Consider the following 19,410-nt stretch of genomic DNA (forward strand, 5'->3'; position numbering starts at 1 on the left):
GCTGCCCCTTCGTGTCCGTGGGGTGGGAGAGGCGTGTCTGTGGGGCAGGAGAGGGGTGTCTGTGGGGTGGGAGAGGGGGTCTTACTGGTGCAGGAGCAGATCTCCCTGTGGGATAGCTGGGGGTGTCTGCAGGTCTCCCTGTGGGTCTCTCCCTGTGGATCTCCCCATGGGTCTCTTCCCATGGGTGCCCCCATGGCTCTTTCCCTGTGGGCGTCCCCATGGGTAACCCGTGGATGTCTCTGGGTGGCTCTCATCCCCGGGTCTCCCTGTGGGTCTCTCCCCATGGATCTCCCCGTGGATTTCTTCCCATAGATCTTCCCATGGCACTTTGCCTGTGGATCTCCCCGTGGGTCTCCCCGTGGGTCTTTCCATGTGGGTCTCCCCATGGATGTCTCCAGGTGGCTCTCTCCTCCCGGTCTCCCCGTGGGTACCTCCTTGTGAATCCCCCGGGGTCTTTCCCTGTGGATGCCCCCGGGGGTGTCTCCCGGTGGCTCTCCCCGCCGTGGGTCTCCCCCCCGTGGCTCTCCCTCCCCGTGGGGCGGCCTCAACCCGGGCCGCTCCTCCAGCGCCGCCCACCCCGCGCCGTCCGCCAGGGGGCAGCACCGCCCCGCCGGGCCGCGGGGGGGCCGCGCTACGCCGCGCTCCCGCCCGCCGCCGTTGACCGGAAGGGGCGGAGCGACGGCGGCGGTGGAGGCCGGGCCCAGGTGAGCGGGGCAACCCGGGGCTCGCTCCGGCTCCGGCTCCGGCTCCGGCTCCGGCTCCGGCTCCGGGGGAGCCCCGCGGGGGCCGGGCAGCGGTTCCGGCGCGGCCCAGGCGGGTCCCGGTTCCCTGTGGGTCACTGTCGAGGCCCCGGTGCAGCCCTGCCCGGTGCGGCCTTGCCCGGCGGAGCCTCCCCCGGGCGCCGCCAGCCCGCACCCGCAGGCCTCGGCCTCCGCGGCGGGGCCGGGGCCCGCTTCGTGACCGCCGCGTTTTGCCCCCTGCAGCCCCCGGCGCCATGTGGTCCGTGCTCTGGGCCGCCGTGCGCTCCAAGGCCCCGTATGTCACGTTCCCGGTGGCCTTCGTGGTGGGGCTGGTGGGCTACCACCTGGAGTGGTTCCTCCGCGGCGACCCCCCGCCCGCGGCCGAGGAGGAGAAGAGCATCTCGGAGCAACGGGAGGAGCGCAAGCTGCAGGAGATCGCGGGCAAGGACCTGACCAAGGTGGTGAGCCTAAAGGAAAAGCTGGAGTTCGCCCCTCGGGCCGTGCTGAACAGGAACCGCCCGGAAAAGAGTTAATAAAGTTGTTTGGGCAAATGCGGTGCCCTGGAGAGACCGGCCCTGGGGCTGGAGGGCTGTGTCCTGCAGCACTGTGCTGGGGACTCCCTTGTCACCTCCACATCTTCCACCAAGTCTCCCTCCCGCATTGGCCCATGCTTGGGCACTACGTGGTGCCCGCTGCTGCTCTTCACCTTCCCAGGGCCCTTCAGAGGGTCAGGGTTTGCCCACCCCACGGATACGCTGAAGACACAGCACCCAGACCTCCACCTTTGTGGCAGAGCAGGCAGGGAGCCATGATCTGGAGGTGGAGCATGTCTGAAACTCATCAGCTCTCGGCTTGTCCTGGCCCCTGAACCACGAAACCCCCTCGGCCTGGTTCTAGCCACATCTCCTTAGGTTTGGTTTCTTCCATGGCGTGAAGATAGAAGAAAGGTGGACCTGAGTGACATGGGGTCAGGGTCAGGCTAACTGCCTGCCGCAGGAGGACCTGCTGTCCCGCTTACAGCTCTCCCGTGACTTTTTGCAAACCCCAACCACAGCACCACGCTACCACGTTATGGCCACGGGAGCCTGAGCAGTGGTGGAGATCTCTGGAGAGCCCCTCTCTGCATCACCCCCAGGCTTTGCAGCAAGGATGGGGGAGGTGGAAGTCCTGGCCCTGCTTCTGTCATGGAGCTCCAAGCGTGGCAGTGGCTTTGGGCTGGCGGGTAGAGAGGGGGGAGATCTCTGCCCTGTATGGGAACAGCCAGAATAAACTTCTGTCAGTCCTTGGGCCTCTGTGTCTTCTGCATCAGCACCAGGCCCTAACTCTGGCTCAGAGCATGTTTCTGCTCACCGTGTTTTCAAGAAGCGGCCCCTTCTACAATGGGAGAAACGCCGTCGTTGTCCGTGGCTGGGCACTGACCTCAGGGCCTGGCAACAGGGTGGCGGGAAGGAAGGAGGGGGCGGCACTGAAATCCCAGCCATGCTGTGGTTGTGCCTCCCTCCCAGCTCTCCCGGCCATGTTATCTGCTTCCCTCAAACTCCTTATCTAGACGAGAAGGGCCGTGGCAGTGCTGGGTGGGGTCCCAGGGGATAGGGTGGGTCCTGCTGGGCAGCTGAGCAGGGAGAGGCTGGCAGTGAGCACTGGGGACCGGTGGCTGGTGTCCCTTCCAGCCTCAGGCATCGCCAGCATGGCAGGACCAAACCCCAGCATGAGCTGCCCGAGGAGGGCCAGCCGGTAACTGCTGCCGCTCTCTGCCGCAGCATGCCGGGGCTGTAGCCAGGGTTATCATTGCCTCCTGGCTTGTTTTTTCCCCTGGTGCCTGAGCAAGGCCTCGCTGCGGCCCTGGCCCGGCCTTCCCCTCCCAGAAACGATAAATCTGCCATGTCTGGTGCAAAACCCTGAGGTCAGCAGCCAGTTCAGCATTTCGCAGTGCTCTGTCCCGCTTCCTCGGGGCCAGCTCCTGCCCTGCTGACAGCTTTACTGCAGGCGCTGCCTGGCTGTGTTTACCTCCCGACCTGCTGCTCTCTGGCCAGACTCACAGCCCGGCACTGCCGGGAGCTCGCAGGCCTTTGCCATCACAGTGTGCGATGGCAGCTGAGGCTGGGTGAGAAGGTGCAGGAGGCATCTAGGGGCCTTCCCCACTACTGCCTCCTGCACTAGGGCTCACAGCACCTCTTGCCACCGCCCCGCTCCCCCTGGCAGGCCGGCACTGTCCCCTGAGCTATTCCCGGCCCTTGGCTTCATGCTTTCCCAGCCTGGCTGTGGGGCAACGCTGTGTGACGACCAGTCCCTATTGTGCGCCAGGGTGGGAACGGTCCCGTCCCTTCCCCCAGCCAGGACCAGCCGGACGCAGCTCGGAAACGTCTTCTGAAATACCTTTGTTTACCCGGTGACGGAGCAGCTCCCTTGACTGTTCATAGCCCATTGATCTGCCTGTTCCCAGGCCTGGCCGGGCACAATTGGGCTTTGTCGGGGCCTCGCTGCCCTGTTTCCTCCCCTGGGCTCATGCTGTGTTGGTCGGGGGGGGCCGCTCCGGTGTGGAGCAATGCCCTTGGGAGGGGCTGAGTCTTGACAGCAGCTGCGTGGGTACTGATGGCACTGGGCTGGGCAGCCTCTGCCCTGCTCCCGCTGTGGCTGCCTTGCTGGTCCCACTGTGTTTCCAGCTGGTTTCTGTGTGTCTGTCCCATCTGTCCGTCCCCACAGCAGACGCTGGTGTTGCTGTGGGGCTGTGGTTCCCCGCAGACGCTGGGGCAGGGGTGAAGTTGCTTCCCAGAGACCGGTTGCCTTTCTCCTAAACTCTCGGTGCTGTAAACCCACCCTTCCTCCCATTGAATCCCAACAATGTGGTGCCTGGGAAGCGCCGGCTGGACAAGAATAGGAGCCGGCAAGCACTCAGGGCCGGGGCGAGCAGCCACACTGGCTCACGAAGAGTGAGAGGAAGCTTTGTTGAATAAACCATTATGGCCATAAAACTGGCTTCCCGAGCCTTCACACAACTGCTCAAGTGCAAGTCCGTGTTCTGGTCCAGCGCGTTTGTAATCCAGCTGTTCCCAGCATGGCACAGCCAGGCGCTGCAGCGGGAGCGTGGCAAGGAGCAGTGGCAGCAGTGCGTGTGTCCGGGGCTGTGCGAGGGGAGAGCCTGTCCCCAGGCAGGGAGTCCCACGTGTGCCCTGGAAGCTGTCGTTTTGTGGGAGAACATCCTCCCAGGGCTTGTCCGGCTTTGGGGAAGTCCCCATGGCTGTGGCTGGCTGTGGCTGCACTGTGTCACAGAGCAGGGATCGAACTTGGCAGCTGCAGAAGTGCTGGCTGGCCCTGCCCAGCCCGTGGTGGCCATGCCCCAGGCTTGGGGGGGCAGCAAGGCAGCTGCTGTGCTCTTGGCACAGCCTTGCTGCCTCCTCCCTGCCGGCTCCGAGGGGGGCTGCAGCTCCCCAGCTGACCCTCTGCCCTGCCTGGGTCCTGGTTTACTCCTGGGGTGGGGGGTGTGTGTGTAGTGTGTGTGGGTCCATAGTGAACAGCTTCTGAGAGGAGCAGGTGGCGGTTTCCCGAGGCAGGATGCAGGGAGCAAGCTGGAGCCCTAGTGGGGCACCCCAGCTTGCTAAGGGCCGTCCTGGGGGGCCAGGACAGCTGCTGTGGAGGCTGGGGGGGAGGAGGGGGCCCACCGGCCGTTTGGCATGGCTCGGCACACCTGGATGGCCAGAGCGGATGTCCGGTTAGCTCAGCGCAGGGGTGCACCAGCTGTGCGGGGCTGGGGATGCTGTGACCCTGCGCTGCGCGGAGCCATCCGTCCCTTCCTCAAGGCCCGGAGTGACAATGCTTTGGGAAGGAGAGGAGCGGTGGGGGGGGGAGCTGGGGCCTCACACTCTGGTGTCCCATCCTGGAGCAGCGCAGTCACCCCAGGGCACCCAGGATGTGCATGCACCCTGGCAGTACTGAGCGCAAATGGGGTGTGTGTCCCCCAGTGTGTCCCCCGCAGCCCCTGGGCACACCCGCTCCCTGCCCCAGCCAGCTGAGGCTGTTTCCTCAGGCTTTACTTTTGCTCCTTCCCCAAGCGCAGCCAAGGCCTTTCCCAGCTGCCTCCTCTCGCCTCTTGCTGCCATGGCCTCACCGCGCAGGTCTGCCGTGCCATGCCCATCGGTGCCTTTCTGTGGCTGGCAAAAGCCCTGAAGCGCTGTGAGGGAGGAGCAGCTCTGCTCGGCACATCCCTTGAGCCCTGGCCAGGGACAGCCTCAGCGGGACACAGTCCCTTCCCACTTGGCATTGCTGCTTCTTGCAACCACAGCCCAGGACTGAATCCCCGTCCCCAGCACCCCGTGGCCACTGCAGCTCCTTGCTTTTAGACCACATCGACCTTCCCGCGCCAGGAATAACCCCCAGCTATGCAGGCAGCAGCCTCTGCCCTCCCGGTGCTGCACCAGGATGATGCCCTGAGCTGCTGGCAGGGGCAGGACCCATCCTAGGGTGGGCATGGGGTGCTGGGTGCCGTGTGGTCCCATTGCCTCAGGGCGAGGAAGCGGCCGGAGGGGAGCGACAATGTCAGGATGCGGGAAGTCGTCGGGGCTATTGAGCGCGTTTCCTCTTGCCTGCGGTTCTCACACGGGGCTGCATTGTCTGCTGTGCCCACGCGTGGAGGGCTAAATATAACCCCGCTCTGCAGACGGGCTGGGGGAGAGGAAGGGACCTGTTTGGGGTTTGCTTTTCCTTCATTGTGCGCTGTTGGCAGTGGGGCTGATAAGGGCAGGGTCGTACCTGGTTTGGTGTTGCCTTGATGGTGGGTGCTGCAGGGCATGCGCCAGGGCTCAGGGTCTGTGCCTGGGCCAGGAGGATGCTTCTGTGTGTGCTCCCCCGCCAAGGGGCTGTGGGAAGTGGGGTGCTGGGGGAGCTGCGGGCAGAGCCCTGGGCACAGACAGGGCCCCACGGACTGAGAGGACCATGCTTTGGTCCCAGCTGGCACAACCCTGACCAGCCCTCTGTCCTTCCTCCCCTCTCAGCTCTGATTTTACTCCAGCCGTGGCTCTTCCTGTGAGCAGGTCAGACTTAGACACTTGCTATTTTCCGTATGCTGGGAAAGCTTAAAAATAAACTCCCTGGTGCTTGGCCAATGCCTTGGGCAGAGCCTTGCAAGCGTGACACATTGTGGCAGCCCTCACGGCTCCTCTCCTGCAGCCCGGGGCAGGATAGTGCAGGGGAAGCCCAGCATCGACTGGGCCTTACTGGGAGGAGGGCAGGAATCTCTGCCAATCTGTGGCCATGGGGCAGAGTCACTTGCGCAGGCCCCTAAGGGGCTGTGGCTGGTGTTAGACCCACAACCCCAGCAGGAATTAGGATCCCAGAACTGGCAGAGCCACCCCGAAGCCTTTCCTGACTCAGGGTGCTACAAGCAGATCCCCCCCCCCCCCGCATCCTCCCAGACCACTGGCAAGAAGCAAAGGGGGTGCACAGTGGTGCTGGCCATGCACCCAAGGGACACCCCACGCCTGGCACCTCCAGCCTCAGGCTGTTGGCAGTCAGGTCAGGCGTGCATCTTTCTGTCTGCCCACCTCTTTCCTTTTTACTTTCTCTCCATGTTCCTTTTGGCCACATCGCATCCCTCTCTGGGCACTCGCTTGCTTCCAGGAGCCGGGGATGCAGGAGCAGCAGCCTGGCTCTTGCCCGTGGCACAGCACAGGCAGGTGGCTCTTGCTCACTGAGTTAGTTCTGGAGGGCTGCGGCTGCACCTTGGAAGGTACATCCAGCCTTGGGTTGGGATAAACCCCACAGGGTTCTTCAATGGGGGTATAAAACCTGCCCTCCCACAAAACCCATGCTGAGGGCAATGCCAGCGTGGGGCTCACAGGCTGCGAGTGGCCACAGGATCAGTCCCACGGCGCTCCCACCCCATGGCCATACCCAGGGAGCTGCTGCCGTCCTGGCTGGGCAGCTGCGGTGGGTCGCGGTGCCTGCTCGTCATGGCACGCACCTGGAGCTGTGCTCACTGCCCGTTACCCCAGAGCTGGACCTGCAGCTGGGTCTCAGGGGTGCCCGTGGTGAGCCCCTCACCGCAGTCCCCAGGCTGCCTGTGCCATCACAGGGCTCAGCATCGTGGTACAGGGCCGGGCGTTGGGGCAGCGAGCGCCGTTCCCAGAAAGAGACCGGAGGGGCCTGTTTACTCAGGAGGGAGTGCGGAGGTGTGAGAAAGGCCATGCGTGTCTGGCCTGCTGCTATCTCTCCCCAGGCTCTGCTAAAGGGCTTTGCCGGGCCAGCCCGCACCCTTATCAGCTGCAAACTTTTATTTGCCTAAGGGCTGCCTGCCTGCTTTCTGGGGGGCTGCTGCCAGCACCGGCCCCTGCTGCTGCCCCCCTCCCCGGCCCCACCGTGCAGGTGAGCCCCTCACTGTTGTTGTTGGCGTGTGCTGCGGGCAGGTCCCAACGGCGCGGGGTCACGCCGGCCACCCTGAGCCGCCTTGTCACAACACGGGAACAATAGCAGGGCCGGAGCCGTGTTTGCGCAGCACCCACGGCCGGGCATCATGTCCAGGCAAAGGGGCTCTTGGCCGTCTTGTTTTCCACCTTGCAGGGCCGTTCGGAAAAGCGTGATGCTCCCCCGGTGCCAACAAAAATATCAGCCCGGGAGAGGGGAGGCGAGCAGGGGAGCGCTGCCGGTGGTAAACACACGGCACGGCTGCACCGTTACCTTTCACACTGGCATTTCCTCCTGGCCGAGCCTGCCGGGCTGCTCTCCCCACAAATCCGCAGTGCTGCGGAGCTTTGCAGCTCTGCTGATGCCTGGTGAGCATTGGGCTGTGGTCCCCCATTGCACTAGGATGCCTGAGGGGGTCCCCACTGGGCAGTGGTGGGAACAGGGCAGGATCCCTCCAGAGATGGTGGGAGCAGAGCAGGGTCCCTCTGGAGGGCTCAGCACTAGGAGCATACACCCTAGACCACAACCCCCGGGGGTTTTACCCACCTCCCACATCCCCAGCAGGGAGGGCAGCCAAGGGCAGGCTCAGCCGCCAGCCCAGACTCTGCACCAAGGACAGCACAGCCGGGTGCCTCCCTCTCTGCTTCCTCCAGTGGCCCATGGCAGCGATATCACCCCGTATCACCCATATTTCATTTTCTCCAGGGTATTTTTAGCCTGTCCCACCCTCACTAAAGAGGCCCTCAGCAGAGAGCAGACTCTACCCTGGGCTAGCTTCACCAGAAAAACTAAACAACAGCCCCAGTCACATTGTGTGCCTTTATCTGTGGCTCATTTCCACCTATTATGCAGTCGTGAGCAGCTCCACAGCCTCCCTCCATTGGGTTTATCTGCAGCAGAGCTGGGACAGAGAGGCTGGCTGCAGGGCCAAGCTCTGCTTTGAGCCACCCAGACCCTGTACCACAGTGGTCCCAGGACAACCGCTGGGCTGAAGCTGGGCTCAAGGGGACAGGACACTGTAGCAGGGAGGGCTGTGCTTTCAGTGGGTGAGAGGCACCAGCAGAACTGGAGCTCAGAGAGTGCCCACAGTCACCCCACCACCCACAGGACAGCAGCTTCCCTCTCCCTTGGCCACAAACCCGTACCCAACCTCCCTGAGGCAGCTGCATGAAGCACAGTCACACCACACTTCATCTTTTTCATTCATCCAAATTTATTCAACAAGATGAAACACTGAGTTGGCCAGAGAAAAAAAAAACAGCACTGAGGGCACTGCCCGCACCCCATGCTCGTGCCTCGGTCACACAGGACCCACAGTCCCTCAGTCACAGCAGGACCTTCCCCTTTCACAGCATCGGTGGGCCGGGGAAATCAAGGTGACCGTTCCTGTGGCAGCCGTTGGTTCTTTGGTCATCCCCTGCCAGCATCTCAGCCCACAGCAGAGATGACTAGTGCAAAGTAATAAAACCAATAACCCCCCAAACCAGCAGTTGCGAGGCTAATTCCTCCCCAAAACTGCAGGGCTCAAGGGCACATGGCCCAGGCTGGACACAGCTGCCCTGCACAACTGCACCTTTAAGGCAGAAAGCTCCATGCTCAGGCCAGCAGGTTAAAAATAACTTAGAGACACACATCACATGGGAAAGCGTCCGGGGCCGGGAGGCAGGGGGCTTTGCACTCCCGAGGCACCCGAGCAGTGACCCCACAGCCATCGGGATCAGCCGGTGACCGCAGAGCCCCAACTGTGAGCTGCCACTGGCTTAACCCACCCCTGTGCCCCATGGGGAAGGGGCAGCTCCTGCAGCAAACCCGGGTCAGGAGCCACTGGCCCCCTGCCAGGGTCACAGGAACAGGCCAGGGCTGGTGGCCAGGACCCATCAGGCAGCGCTGCCCCAGCCCAGCTCCCCCCAGCCCTCCCGGGCTCAGCCCGCTCCGTGTGGAGGCCGGAGGCGAGCAGCTTCCCACGGCCATACACCCAGCTCACGCTGGTGGGGGTTCCAGCAAGCTCCAGGCTCCAACTGAGCCACAGCTCCCAAGGGACAGCAGCCTCCTCCCGCAGCCTTGGGGACAGCCTGTTCCCAGCCACGTGGCCTCAGGGATTTCTCCCGTTCCCACGGCAAGACACATGGGATACGCCATCCCAGGGAACTTTTTACAATTTCCTTCCTTACAGGATCTTTGGGGAAAACAGGAGAGAGCAGAGGCTCAGCTCCAGGGCAGCGCTCAGCCCTGCTCCCGAGCATCGCGTCCCAGGAGCAGGCAGGTCTCCGCAGGGGCGGGGAGGGGGGTCCATATGGCACAGCACCAGGCAGGAGGCAGCTGCCTGCCCACGGCCAGCGCCTCTGCAGGCACAAGGGACCGAGGAAGGTCCCCCCGGCTGGCTGGGTCCAGCCCGGCACTAGACATACTGCTTTTTGGAGGCTGAGCTCCCAGGCCTGCTGCACAGCTTCTCCTCCAGGATGGGGGCTTCGGCAGCCCTGGGGGCATAGGAGTCCGACAGGGGCCTGCTGCCGTTGCCCAGCGCCAGGTTCTCCTCGTTGTGGAAGTTGGCCCAGTTCTGCTCACTGGAGAGCTTGTTGTAGGCCTGGTAGGGTGGCATGTGGCTCTCGGCCATGGGCAGGAAGGGGTAGTGCTTGGGCGGGTAGGGACCTGAGACCATGTCATCGGCAAAGGCGTCCCGGCTCGGGCCAGCCGGCACAGACACCTTCTTGATGTTGCTAAGTAGATTCTTGCAGCAGAGGTGGAAAAGCTCCAGGAGGTTCAGCACTAAGGAGATGAGGCCCATCACCAGCATGAAGATGATGAAGATGCTCTTCTCAGTGGGGCGGGAGATGAAGCAGTCTACCTGATGGGGGCAGGGGTCCCTCTTGCACACGTAGCGGGGCACCATGGAGAAGCCATACAGGTACCACTGGCCAACGAGGAAGCCAGCTTCAAAGATGCTCTTGCAAATCACACTGATGATGTACGTCCACATCAACGCCCCTCGAATCTTGAGCCGCCCGTCCTCCGTCACATAAATCTTGGACATCTTCTTTTCCACGGCTGCCAGGGCTTGCTCGATCTTCGGGTCCTTGCTGTGGATAGCCCGAAGCTCGCTCTCCTGTTGCTTCAGCTTCTCCTCCTTCCGGGAGAGATAGACAACGTGGCCAAGGTAAATCAGGGTTGGGGTGCTGACAAAGAGGAACTGGAGCACCCAGTAGCGGATATGGGAGATGGGGAAGGCTTTGTCATAGCAGACATTGGTGCAGCCGGGCTGCTTGGTGTTGCACACAAAATCCGACTGCTCGTCCCCCCACACGGACTCCCCAGCCAAGCCCAGGATGAGGATGCGGAAGATGAAAAGCACGGTGAGCCAGATCTTCCCGATCACAGTTGAGTGCTCCTGGACTTGGTCCAGCAGTTTCTCCAGGAAACCCCAGTCGCCCATCTTCTAGGGAGCCTCGTGCCTCTGCCAGAAGAGAGGGGAGGGGAGCCAGGTCAATTCTCTTTCGGTGCAGGAGAGCACAGGGCAGACAGGGCTACCTAAACCCCAGGCTTTCTCAGGATACGGCTATTCTGCAGAGGGTCCCAGCAAACCCACCACAGAACATCCCACACCTGGGGGAGGGAGCCAGGCAGGATTTCTGTGCCCAGGAGCGCTCCTCCTACACCTCACTGCCCAGTGGGGAAACACGGGGCTGGGGGAGAAGAGGCGGTGCAGGGATTCACCTCCCCCAGCAGCACCCAGCCCGCAGCACCCACGGCTCGTGGCTGTCCCAGCCTCCCAGGACACAGCCCGAAGGAAAGGGCTCACCAGCTGTTTTGGGGCTGCCATAACACCCAGAGAGGGAGCATGGCGGGGGCTCACAGGAGCAGCCCAGATTTGCCTCGCCTACGGCCCCAGCTTCACCAAAGGGCAGAGCACAGCAGGGTCACAGGAAGGGAAGCACAAACCCCCGGGGTACAGCAGCCACCCAATGCCTCTTCAGGGATCACCCCAAACTGCAGGGACAGTCCCCACACAGCTCCCTTGCTGTGGGGTGATGGCACCCCAGCCCTGGCACACTCCCCCTTGCCCAGGGCTTTCCCTGGCCTGGGGACCCCTGAGACCACTCACCGCACACAGACCTGCTGTGGGGACCCCCGGGGTGTCTCAGCCTCACCCCCGGCTGCCAGTGAGCCCAGCCGGCATCCCCCAGCGGGAGCTGAGCCCTGCAGCCCGGCTGGGAGAGGGGAGGGGGCCGCAGCCCTGGCTCCTAATTAACCTCTGCCAATTAAGCAGGCAGAGGTGCCAGCTGGGCAGTTCACGGAACCCCCAGCCGCGGCGGGGTGAGGGGAAGCCCCGGAGCAGAAAGCGGGGGCAAGCGGTGAAGGGTGCCCCGAAGCAGCCAACAGGGTGTGGGGGTACCCCCCCCGTCCCCAAGCACGGGGTTCCCAGCGGTGCCCGGTGCCCCGGGGGAGCCGCAGCCGCCGGGGGTCCCGGGCACCCCTCACTCACCTCCGCCGCGCCGGGCACGTCCCGCCTGGCTCGGGCCGCGCTGGGTGTGAGCGGCCGGGCCGGGCCGGGCGGCTCTGGCCGTGCGGGGCCCGGGGGAGCCGGGGGAGGAGCACGGGCAGGAAACGGGGGGCCGGGGCTTAGCGCCGTGCCGCAGGTGTGCGGGGCCGCCCCAGCCCGCTGCCCCCGGCGAGGGGGCGGCCCCGGCGGGGCGGGGCGGGGGCGGGGGGTCCGCCGGGGCTGGGGCTCCGCCACCGGGACAAACCCGCTGAGCGGGGGAGGGACCTGCCCGCGGGCGGGACCCCTCGGCGAAGTCACCCCGCTGGGGCTTTCGGTGCCCGCACGGCGGGTGGGGATGGGGGAGGGGAGCACCGTGGGGAGGCAGGGCTGGCGGGGCCCCCAGGGTGTCCCCGGGGATGCTCCGGTCCCTGCCCGCGCCGGCGGGGCCCCCGGGAGTCGGTGCGGCGCGACGGGCGCTGGGTGGTGCTGGAGCCACGCCGGAGCCGGGCGCTGCCCGCCCGCGTCCCGCCGGCTGCTGGGCTGGGCCGCGCTGGGGGTCCCGGGCCTGCCCCCACCCCCCCGCCAGGTTTTAAGCTGAGCTTTGCTGTCGGGGGTGGGGAGCTCATACGGGGCGCCGCGGGGGGTGCAGACCCCCCAGAAGGAAGGAGGGGCAGCTGGTGGGCAGACGCTGACATTTTATGCGCGGACTTAAGTGCTGCTGGTTTCAGAGGGCAAAACCCCCGTGTGCCCCCCGGCGGCCTGCAGCGGCCGCGAAGGGCTGGCGCACTTGGCGTGGGCTGCGTGGGACTAGCCGGGGGCGGCGGGTTTGGGCTTGGCCTATCCACACCAGAAACTAGGCCAGACCGCACACACAGCTGGGAGCTGCCGCCTCTCCCGCACCGAGACGTGGCATTTCCTCCTCACAGACCGTGCCGCGGCTGGGCAGAGGGCAGAGCCGGAACAGCATCATTATATTTAATATAAAATAATTGCTGTGCTTCTGGTAGCACCCACGTGCCACCCAATGCCGTGGCACCGGGGTGCTGCCGGAGCCCAGTGCCCATCTCCCAGCTCGCCCACCATGAATACCGCTTCCCCCTTCCCACCACCTCTGGGTTATGTACACCACTACGCGAGGACCCCCCTTGGCCCCGCTCCCTAGTGGCGCTCTGCACCCCGCCAGCCCTCCATGGGTGGAAATGAGCACCTCCAGGGAACTGCCTCAACACCACAAAGGAACGGGAGCTGCACTCACCCATGGATATGCCAGCTCCCATGTTGCTTCACCCACCAGGAGCACCGTGCCCAGCACAGGCTTCACCCACACCAGCCACAGGTCCCCAGTAAACCATGCAGGTGTCCCAAAGCAGACCCGCGCTGGTGTCAGAGCCTCTTCCCAGTCGGACACCCTGTGCTGTCCGACCTCCTGGAGCATCTTTCCAGGTGACACAGGCGATGCTGTGCTGGGGTGCCCACAGGAGACGCCTGTGCTAGAAGTGCTTGCTCCATGTCTGGCACTGAGATATGTTATGTACCACCCTGCCGGCAGCGTGGGCATCGCTGTCACGGCCTCTCGCAGCGGCACGAGCCCTGGCTGTGTCGGCATATGCCACGACACGCCCTTGGGTCTGGGGAAGCACGAGTGGGCTGAGCAGAGCTGGAAACACAGCTGGCCAGAGCACTGGCAGACCCTCCGCATAGCACTGCTTAAGGAGAGATTAAATGGAAATAATTTCTATTTATTGCAATATTTATCAAGGTTTAGTAAATAATTTATGCTGATTCCTCTTTGATTTCCTTGGGGGCCAGTGTTCGGTTCTAGTGAATTAAAGTTTAACAACGTGTGACAAGCTGTAAGGAGGCGGAACGGGCAGACAGTGGGCACGCCGGCACCGGGGCTTGACCCGCGCTGCCCGGGCTCGGGTGGGAGCGAGGAGCACCCAGCTGTGGACTCCTGGGGAACTTCTGCAAATCCATTTCTTCTGCCCTCACCAGCCCCCCCCACCCCCCCAATTTACAGTGTGCAGAGCGTCTACAAACAACACGATGTTTATTGGCCTTTTGTATCCATAGCTGATGCTGCGCGTGACATGTCCGTCTAAGGCTCGGGGGGTGCAAAGGCACTGAGGGGAGCAGCAGGGTCAGCGAGGGCCTTTGGCAGGACATTGGCATGATGCTTGCACAAGCAAAGGGGGAAAGCTGGTCCTGCCCCAGTATTGGCCAGCTGGGGCACCGGTTTGGGTGTCACCAGCCCTGACCAGGCACTGACTGATGCATTCATACCCAGCATGGGAGCAGCAGAGCCGGAGGACCCAAGAGAAGCTGTTGGGACATGGAAGCCCCCATGTTCCCTCCTGCCAGCCCCAGTCCTATATGCCTTCCAGGCTCAAAAGCTTCATCACTGCATCTTTCGGCTGGGCTCGCTGCCGGGCCAGGCAGTGCTGGCTGCTGTGGTGGGGTCGGCTGCTCAGCGGTCGTGCACGGCATCTGTGCATTGGTGTGATTTTCAAGCCCTGTGGCACCACGGCGTGCAGGCAGCAGAGCTCTGGGTCTGCCCTTGCCTTACCTGCGTCTGCTCAGGCACCCATGGGCCTCCCTTGGAGGACTTTAGTTTGTTGGGTTTAGTCATTTTTCACACGGGTCAGCTCTTGAGGGTTCGGGGACTTGGCAGGCTTGAAAAGCTGCTGGGCCAAGGGGAAGGCAAACCGGCTGGGATGGGCAAGCTCACAGCTCTTCTCCTCTGTGGAAAGAACAGACACCCTCAGGCACGCCCACGGGCAGCTGGCACCCTCCTACCGCTGAGTGTGCCCACGCTGCTGGGACACCCAGGGACGTGCCCATGGTCCCAAGCAGGAGAGATCCTGTGGATGCGTCCCCCTCCCCTTTAGACCCATCGGGGTCCTGGCTGAAGAGTCTGGTGGTGGCATCACCAGTGGCCACCTCTGGGGCCAGCCATCCCCGGACACGTCTCCCTCCCTCTTCCCCTCCCAGCACCCCATCAGATGGCAGTCAGGTTGGGAGCCGAGGCCCGCAGGGCTGCTACACACCTAGGCTGGGACTTGTCCTTCTCCTCTGTCTTGAGGTGGCACCGGCAGGTGGAGGCCTTGCTGTAGCTGACGGAGCGCTTGGTGGACTTCCACTTCTGTGCACGCCGCACAACCCGCTTGAAGATGAGGTAGAAGATCTCACAGACTGTGAGGATGATGCAGATGGAGGAGGCTCCAACCATGAAATAAGTGAAGACTCTCTTTTCGGTTGGCCGAGCGATGTAGCAGTCTACAGTGTTGGGGCAGGGGTCCACGTTGGAGCACTTGACCAGCCGTGGCAAGTCGAAGCTGTCCCACATCTTGTGGAGGAGGTAGAGGAACAGGATCTCTATGATAAGCTTGAAGAAGAGGCTGAGCAGGTAGGTCCACCACAGCCCACCGTGCTTCTTGCCTGTGTTGCTGTAGAGCTTGGGACAATTCTCCCCGTTCTTCTCCCGGTTCTTCTTCTCCCGGTCCTCCCGGTAGGCCACGTGCATGATGACCAGGAGGGAAGGGCAAGTGACAAAGATAAGCTGCAGGGCCCAGAGGCGGATGTGGGAAATGGGGAAGAAGTGGTCATAGCAGACATTGGTGCAGCCCGGCTGCCGCGTGTTGCAGTCAAAGTCCTTCTGCTCATCTCCCCACACGCGCTCGGCTGCCACCACGTAGACCAGCACACGGAAGACAAAGACCACGGAGAGCCAGATGCGGCCGAAGGCCGTGGAGTACTTGTTGACACCGCTGAGCAGCGCCTGCAGTGTTTTCCAATCCATGGTGGCCGGCGGAGGCCAGAGTCACCCAACCTGGAGAAACAGCAGCAGAAGCAGTGGGTAAAGAGATATGATGGGAGACAGCAACGGGGTGGCTCATCTCTCGCTGCACTTACTCTCATTGCCCTGCCTGAAGCTCTCCCTCACCACGTTACACTCATGTGGGGTGGGGGGACCATCCCACTCGTGGGCAGTTAAGCCCAGCCCCACACTCTCCTGGTGACAGTCAGGGGTGACTCCCGCTCTGCACTTCCTTCAGCCTTCTGAGGCTTTGCTGTAAGGCATGAGCCACCCAGCCGAGTCCCTGCCGCCGAGTCCCTGCCGCCAAGTCCCTGCCGCCAAGTCCCCGGCCTGATTGTGCATGTTGGTGTAAATTGGCAGCACAATACCCTGGAGCGGGCCAGGATCAACAAGGGGAGGCTGTGCCTGGGCGGCAGGCGGGGACAGCAGTGCATGGCGCTTGGCATGTCAGCAAAGCGAAGGTTTGTGTGGACACCAGCCCCATGAGCTGGCAGGCCCCTTGGGACAGAGAGGGGAGGGGACTCTGCAGCGCATTTCCATCCCCAACTGCGTCTTCCTTCTGCCCCCCTGCCCGCAGGGGCATGTGCTGATGGTGGCCAGGATGGATTTCCAGTGCCCTGGCAGCTCCCTCTTGGCTGCTGAGGCGCTGGATCCCCACGGGGTGCAGCACCGGAGCAGTGTGGCTCCCAGCCTGTGCTCCCCAGGCTCATCCTCTTTCCTCCCCAGGGTTTTATGTGGCTCAGCCACACTCCCCTGCACGACCTCCACTAGCATGTTTTGAGGATAGATGGGGACCTTTACCATTAGGGAGATTCCAGGGGATCTCAGCCTTGGTCCCAGCTGGTTCCAGCCTTCCCTGAGCCTCAGTTTCATGGGTAAAATGGGCTAAACCGGCCGTCATGCTTTCTAATGCTGAGAGCCGAAGGGGAAGCGGCTGCTGCAGACCTGGGATGCCACGCCAAGGATCGGTTTTCTTTCTCACAGGTCATGCCCGAGGCAGCCTGAGCATGGGTGAGAGCAGGGCTGCTGAAAGTAAGAGTCCATGCGTGTCACCGGCGCCCTGCACCCCGCTGCCTCGCACTGGCTAAACCGGCTCCATGGCTCAGCCTGGGGCTGCCCTGGTGCAAGGAAGGCGGTGTGCTAAGCCCGACCCGGAGCTTTACTGCCGCCTGGATTTACAAACCCCGGGTGATTTTTTACCCAGAGGTGAGTTGGCAGCTGTTGACTCTGTGCTGTAAAGGTGTTTCCTGTGACAGAGGGCTTCACAGGATAGCAGGCTGGAGCCAACCCCGCACCGTTAGCTTTTAAAGGGTTGCTTTGGTTAATACACACCGCTGCTGATGGGACCACGGCGGGGTTTGCAGTGTGGGGGTGAAGATCAGAGCAAAGCACCCTATGATCCCAGGGTAAGCAGGGAGAGCTGAGCCCTTGATGGACAGAGCAAAGCACCAGCAATGCTCAGAGGAAACTTTTAGCAGCCTCTTTGCGTTTGCAAGAATCAGTCCGGTTTTGTGAGGGACTGCCAAGTTTTGTGGGTCTGTGCCCAGCAGCGAGGACATGCTGCAGGCCAGCTCCTCACACGCTGCAGGAACAGTCCAGCTGCGCCCGCAGAGCTGTTGCGGGTCTGCAGCGCCGGGTGCTTGCGTGGCTCCAGCAGAAGGAATGTGCCGAAGCCCTGCGGGAGCCACGACTGGCCCAGCAGGTTGGGGCTGGGGCTGGGACACCCGGGGGATCCCATGTACGGTTGGGGAGGCAGCACCGTGGTCAGCAAATTCTTCCAGGGGAAACATGTCCCAGATATTGCCAGCCCCAAAATTTTATTCCTGCATTTTCTACAAGAGGTGTTTTGCATGAGAAAAATATGGGTTGTTTTTTTTTCAGACAAACGCTTTGTTTCTAGCTGCTGACCAGCCTGCCTGGGGAGTGCAGGATGGCCCCAGAGCAACCGGGCTGCTCCAATTTCAGGCCAGATAGAAAGCTTCGTTCAACCCCAAAAGCTAATTCCTTCAATCCCAGCTACTCAGGTCAATCAGCGCTGCACATTTGCTGTCCCACTCCCACAGAGCCACTGCCCACTGCCAACCCAGTGCCCTTCGAGACGTACCTGGCACAGGCTCAGGATCCTTCCCCACTCACCAGGGGCTGCAGGGTAGGAAGGGCCCAGCGCGGGGCATGGCTGGGGGCACAATGGTTCAGCGTTCTCTTGTCCAGGGAGGGCTGTGTGGCGTGGCAAGGCGTCCCAGGGCTGGGAGAAGGGAACAGAGCCTGGAGCCCAGAGCCTGTGGGGCTGCCCAGAGCCTGTCCCCGGCCGGGGCCACCCCACAACAAGCCCCAAACCTTCCACCGTGCCCTCACGCTGCTGGCCTGGGGATGCACTGAGAAGTGCAGCTTATCCGAGCGGGACTGAGCTGGGGTCCTGCGCCAGCATGTGCCGAGTGCCAGGGCAGCGCCTCTGCCCAGCCCTGCGTAGCTCTGCTTGCCACCTCATCTGAAACTGGAAGATCCTCCTCCCCGGCAAACCCGCGGCAGCTAGCTGGGGTGGGGAGCAATCACAGTGCTCCCACCCAGCAATTTGCTTTAACACTGGGAGAGGGGAGATGCTTCTTTCCCCTCCTCAGCCAAAAGCTGGTGCCAGTGGCAGAGCTCACAGCCCCTGCAGGCCCCTGGGGCCAGTGCCCCCTCGCCAACCCGCCAATTCACCCATGTGCCCATCTCCAGGGCCCCAGCACCCACCTGCGCGGCTCAGCCCAGTGACACAGCGCCAGCCATGGACCCACAGCAGGGTGGGAAAGGGAGCGTGAGGTCTGTGCCGAGCCCCGTGCCGGGGTGTGGTGTGCGGTGCCGTGGGAGCCCCGCGACCCGGCCGGCACTGGCTGGCAGCCAGGCAGAGCAGGGGCAATGCTCCAGGTGTGCTTGGCTCTGCCGGCAGTGACGGTTTGCCTCCCGCAAAGCCCGGCACCCTCTCCAGCCCCCAGCGTGCCAGCCCGCTGCGTCACTGCCGGGTCCTGCCCCGCGTGGGTGCAGGGTGTTGGGCCCGAAAGCGCCCAGCTCCTGCCTGGGATGCAAAGGCAGCAGAATGGGGCTGTGCACGTTCTCCTGGGAGGGGTTCAGCCTCTTTGGGTCCCTGGGGAGGGTGGTGGGATGGAGGAGCAGGGCCGGGGGTGGCCGTTCCTGCTCCTCAGGGTGCCATCCCCCTGCATCACCCTGAAAGTGCACAGCCCCATGTGCCAGAGACCCTGGCACTGACTGTGGAGGGGGGTCCCAACGTGGCCCTGTGCACTGTTGGCGTCTCCACCTTATACCACCAGAGGCACAGCAGCCCCGGCTCTAACACAGCTCCCACCTGCACCCCATTAGCACCGCGAGGTCCATCCCCCCACAACCTCCAGGTCCCCACAGTCCTATGAGCACCCCACGCCTCTGCCCCGCTGCGCTGGAGGTACCTGCCCAGCCGGTACAGGGCCAGAGGGAGGCGGTCGGGTCCAGGCACCTTTTGGAGCGGAGAAGCTCTTTCCCAGCTGTGCTGTCTGCAGCCCTCCTTGCGTGCCCAGGTTTTGCCCGCAGCGCTGAGCCTGTGTGGGGAGGGAAAGGGTAGTTTGTTCTGTTCCCAGTAACTGGGTGAGTCTGGCAAACAGCTCAGCTCCCGTAGAAGTTCTTGTCTGCGCACATGCACACACATGCTCGGGTTGAACAATGAAGGTGGATCAAATCTTGAAGTGAGATCAGCTGAGCCAGATTCCTCTGCAAGCAACACCAGTGGCTCCTGCCAGGTGATGCTCCATCCCCTGCACGGGTGGCTACAGGCACTGCAAATCTGGCAGGAAACCCTGGGCAAGACCAGGACAGCTGGGGGCTGGCAGGGGCTCACACCATCCCCCAGCAACAGGGCAGCCAGCAGCTGTTCTTAAGAATCACAGATTATGCAATTATAGCCTACTTTTTAAACTATTTTGCCTTAGTAATAGTTTTGCAACAGCACA

General features: G+C 63.0%; 3 protein-coding genes across 5 annotated transcripts; 1 reads left to right on the forward strand and 2 right to left on the reverse strand.

Moving 5' to 3' along the window:
- Window positions 1–645: 645 nt before the first annotated feature.
- SMIM12 (small integral membrane protein 12) lies at window positions 646–2,022 on the forward strand. The gene is made up of 2 exons (XM_064471148.1): window positions 646–704; window positions 984–2,022. The coding sequence occupies exon 2, from the start codon at window positions 995–997 to the stop codon at window positions 1,271–1,273; it is 279 nt and encodes a 92-aa protein (XP_064327218.1). The 5' UTR covers window positions 646–704; window positions 984–994; the 3' UTR covers window positions 1,274–2,022.
- Window positions 2,023–8,329: 6,307 nt separating this feature from the next.
- Window positions 8,330–11,822, reverse strand: GJA4 (gap junction protein alpha 4). The gene is made up of 2 exons (XM_064471147.1): window positions 11,617–11,822; window positions 8,330–10,587 (listed from the first exon to the last, which is right to left on the reverse strand). Exon 2 carries the CDS (start codon window positions 10,564–10,566, stop codon window positions 9,535–9,537), a length of 1,032 nt encoding a protein of 343 aa, XP_064327217.1. The 5' UTR covers window positions 10,567–10,587; window positions 11,617–11,822; the 3' UTR covers window positions 8,330–9,534.
- Window positions 11,823–13,343: 1,521 nt separating this feature from the next.
- GJB3 (gap junction protein beta 3) lies at window positions 13,344–19,079 on the reverse strand. 3 transcript variants are annotated; one of them, XM_064471321.1, is made up of 4 exons: window positions 18,164–18,350; window positions 17,535–17,675; window positions 14,661–15,442; window positions 13,344–14,353 (listed from the first exon to the last, which is right to left on the reverse strand). In XM_064471321.1, the coding sequence occupies exons 3-4, from the start codon at window positions 15,410–15,412 to the stop codon at window positions 14,338–14,340; spliced, it is 768 nt and encodes a 255-aa protein (XP_064327391.1). In that variant the 5' UTR covers window positions 15,413–15,442; window positions 17,535–17,675; window positions 18,164–18,350; the 3' UTR covers window positions 13,344–14,337. The 3 variants fall into 3 exon arrangements, with proteins under 3 accessions (XP_064327391.1, XP_064327390.1, XP_064327389.1); XM_064471320.1 differs by lacking the exons at window positions 13,344–14,353; window positions 18,164–18,350 and adding an exon at window positions 18,874–19,079 and having other exon boundaries at window positions 14,612–15,442; XM_064471319.1 differs by lacking the exon at window positions 13,344–14,353 and having other exon boundaries at window positions 14,612–15,442.
- Between the last annotated feature and the right edge of the window lie 331 nt (window positions 19,080–19,410).

Source organism: Phalacrocorax carbo, chromosome 22, assembly GCF_963921805.1.
Source record: "Phalacrocorax carbo chromosome 22, bPhaCar2.1, whole genome shotgun sequence".
Taxonomy (NCBI): Eukaryota; Metazoa; Chordata; class Aves; order Suliformes; family Phalacrocoracidae; genus Phalacrocorax; species Phalacrocorax carbo.

Coding starts and splice junctions, on each gene's coding strand:
- SMIM12 (XM_064471148.1), top strand. CDS start 995: ATGTGGTCCGTGCTCTGGGCCGCCGTGCGCTCCAAGGCCCCGTATGTC.
- GJA4 (XM_064471147.1), bottom strand. CDS start 10,566: ATGGGCGACTGGGGTTTCCTGGAGAAACTGCTGGACCAAGTCCAGGAG.
- GJB3 (XM_064471320.1), bottom strand. CDS start 15,412: ATGGATTGGAAAACACTGCAGGCGCTGCTCAGCGGTGTCAACAAGTAC.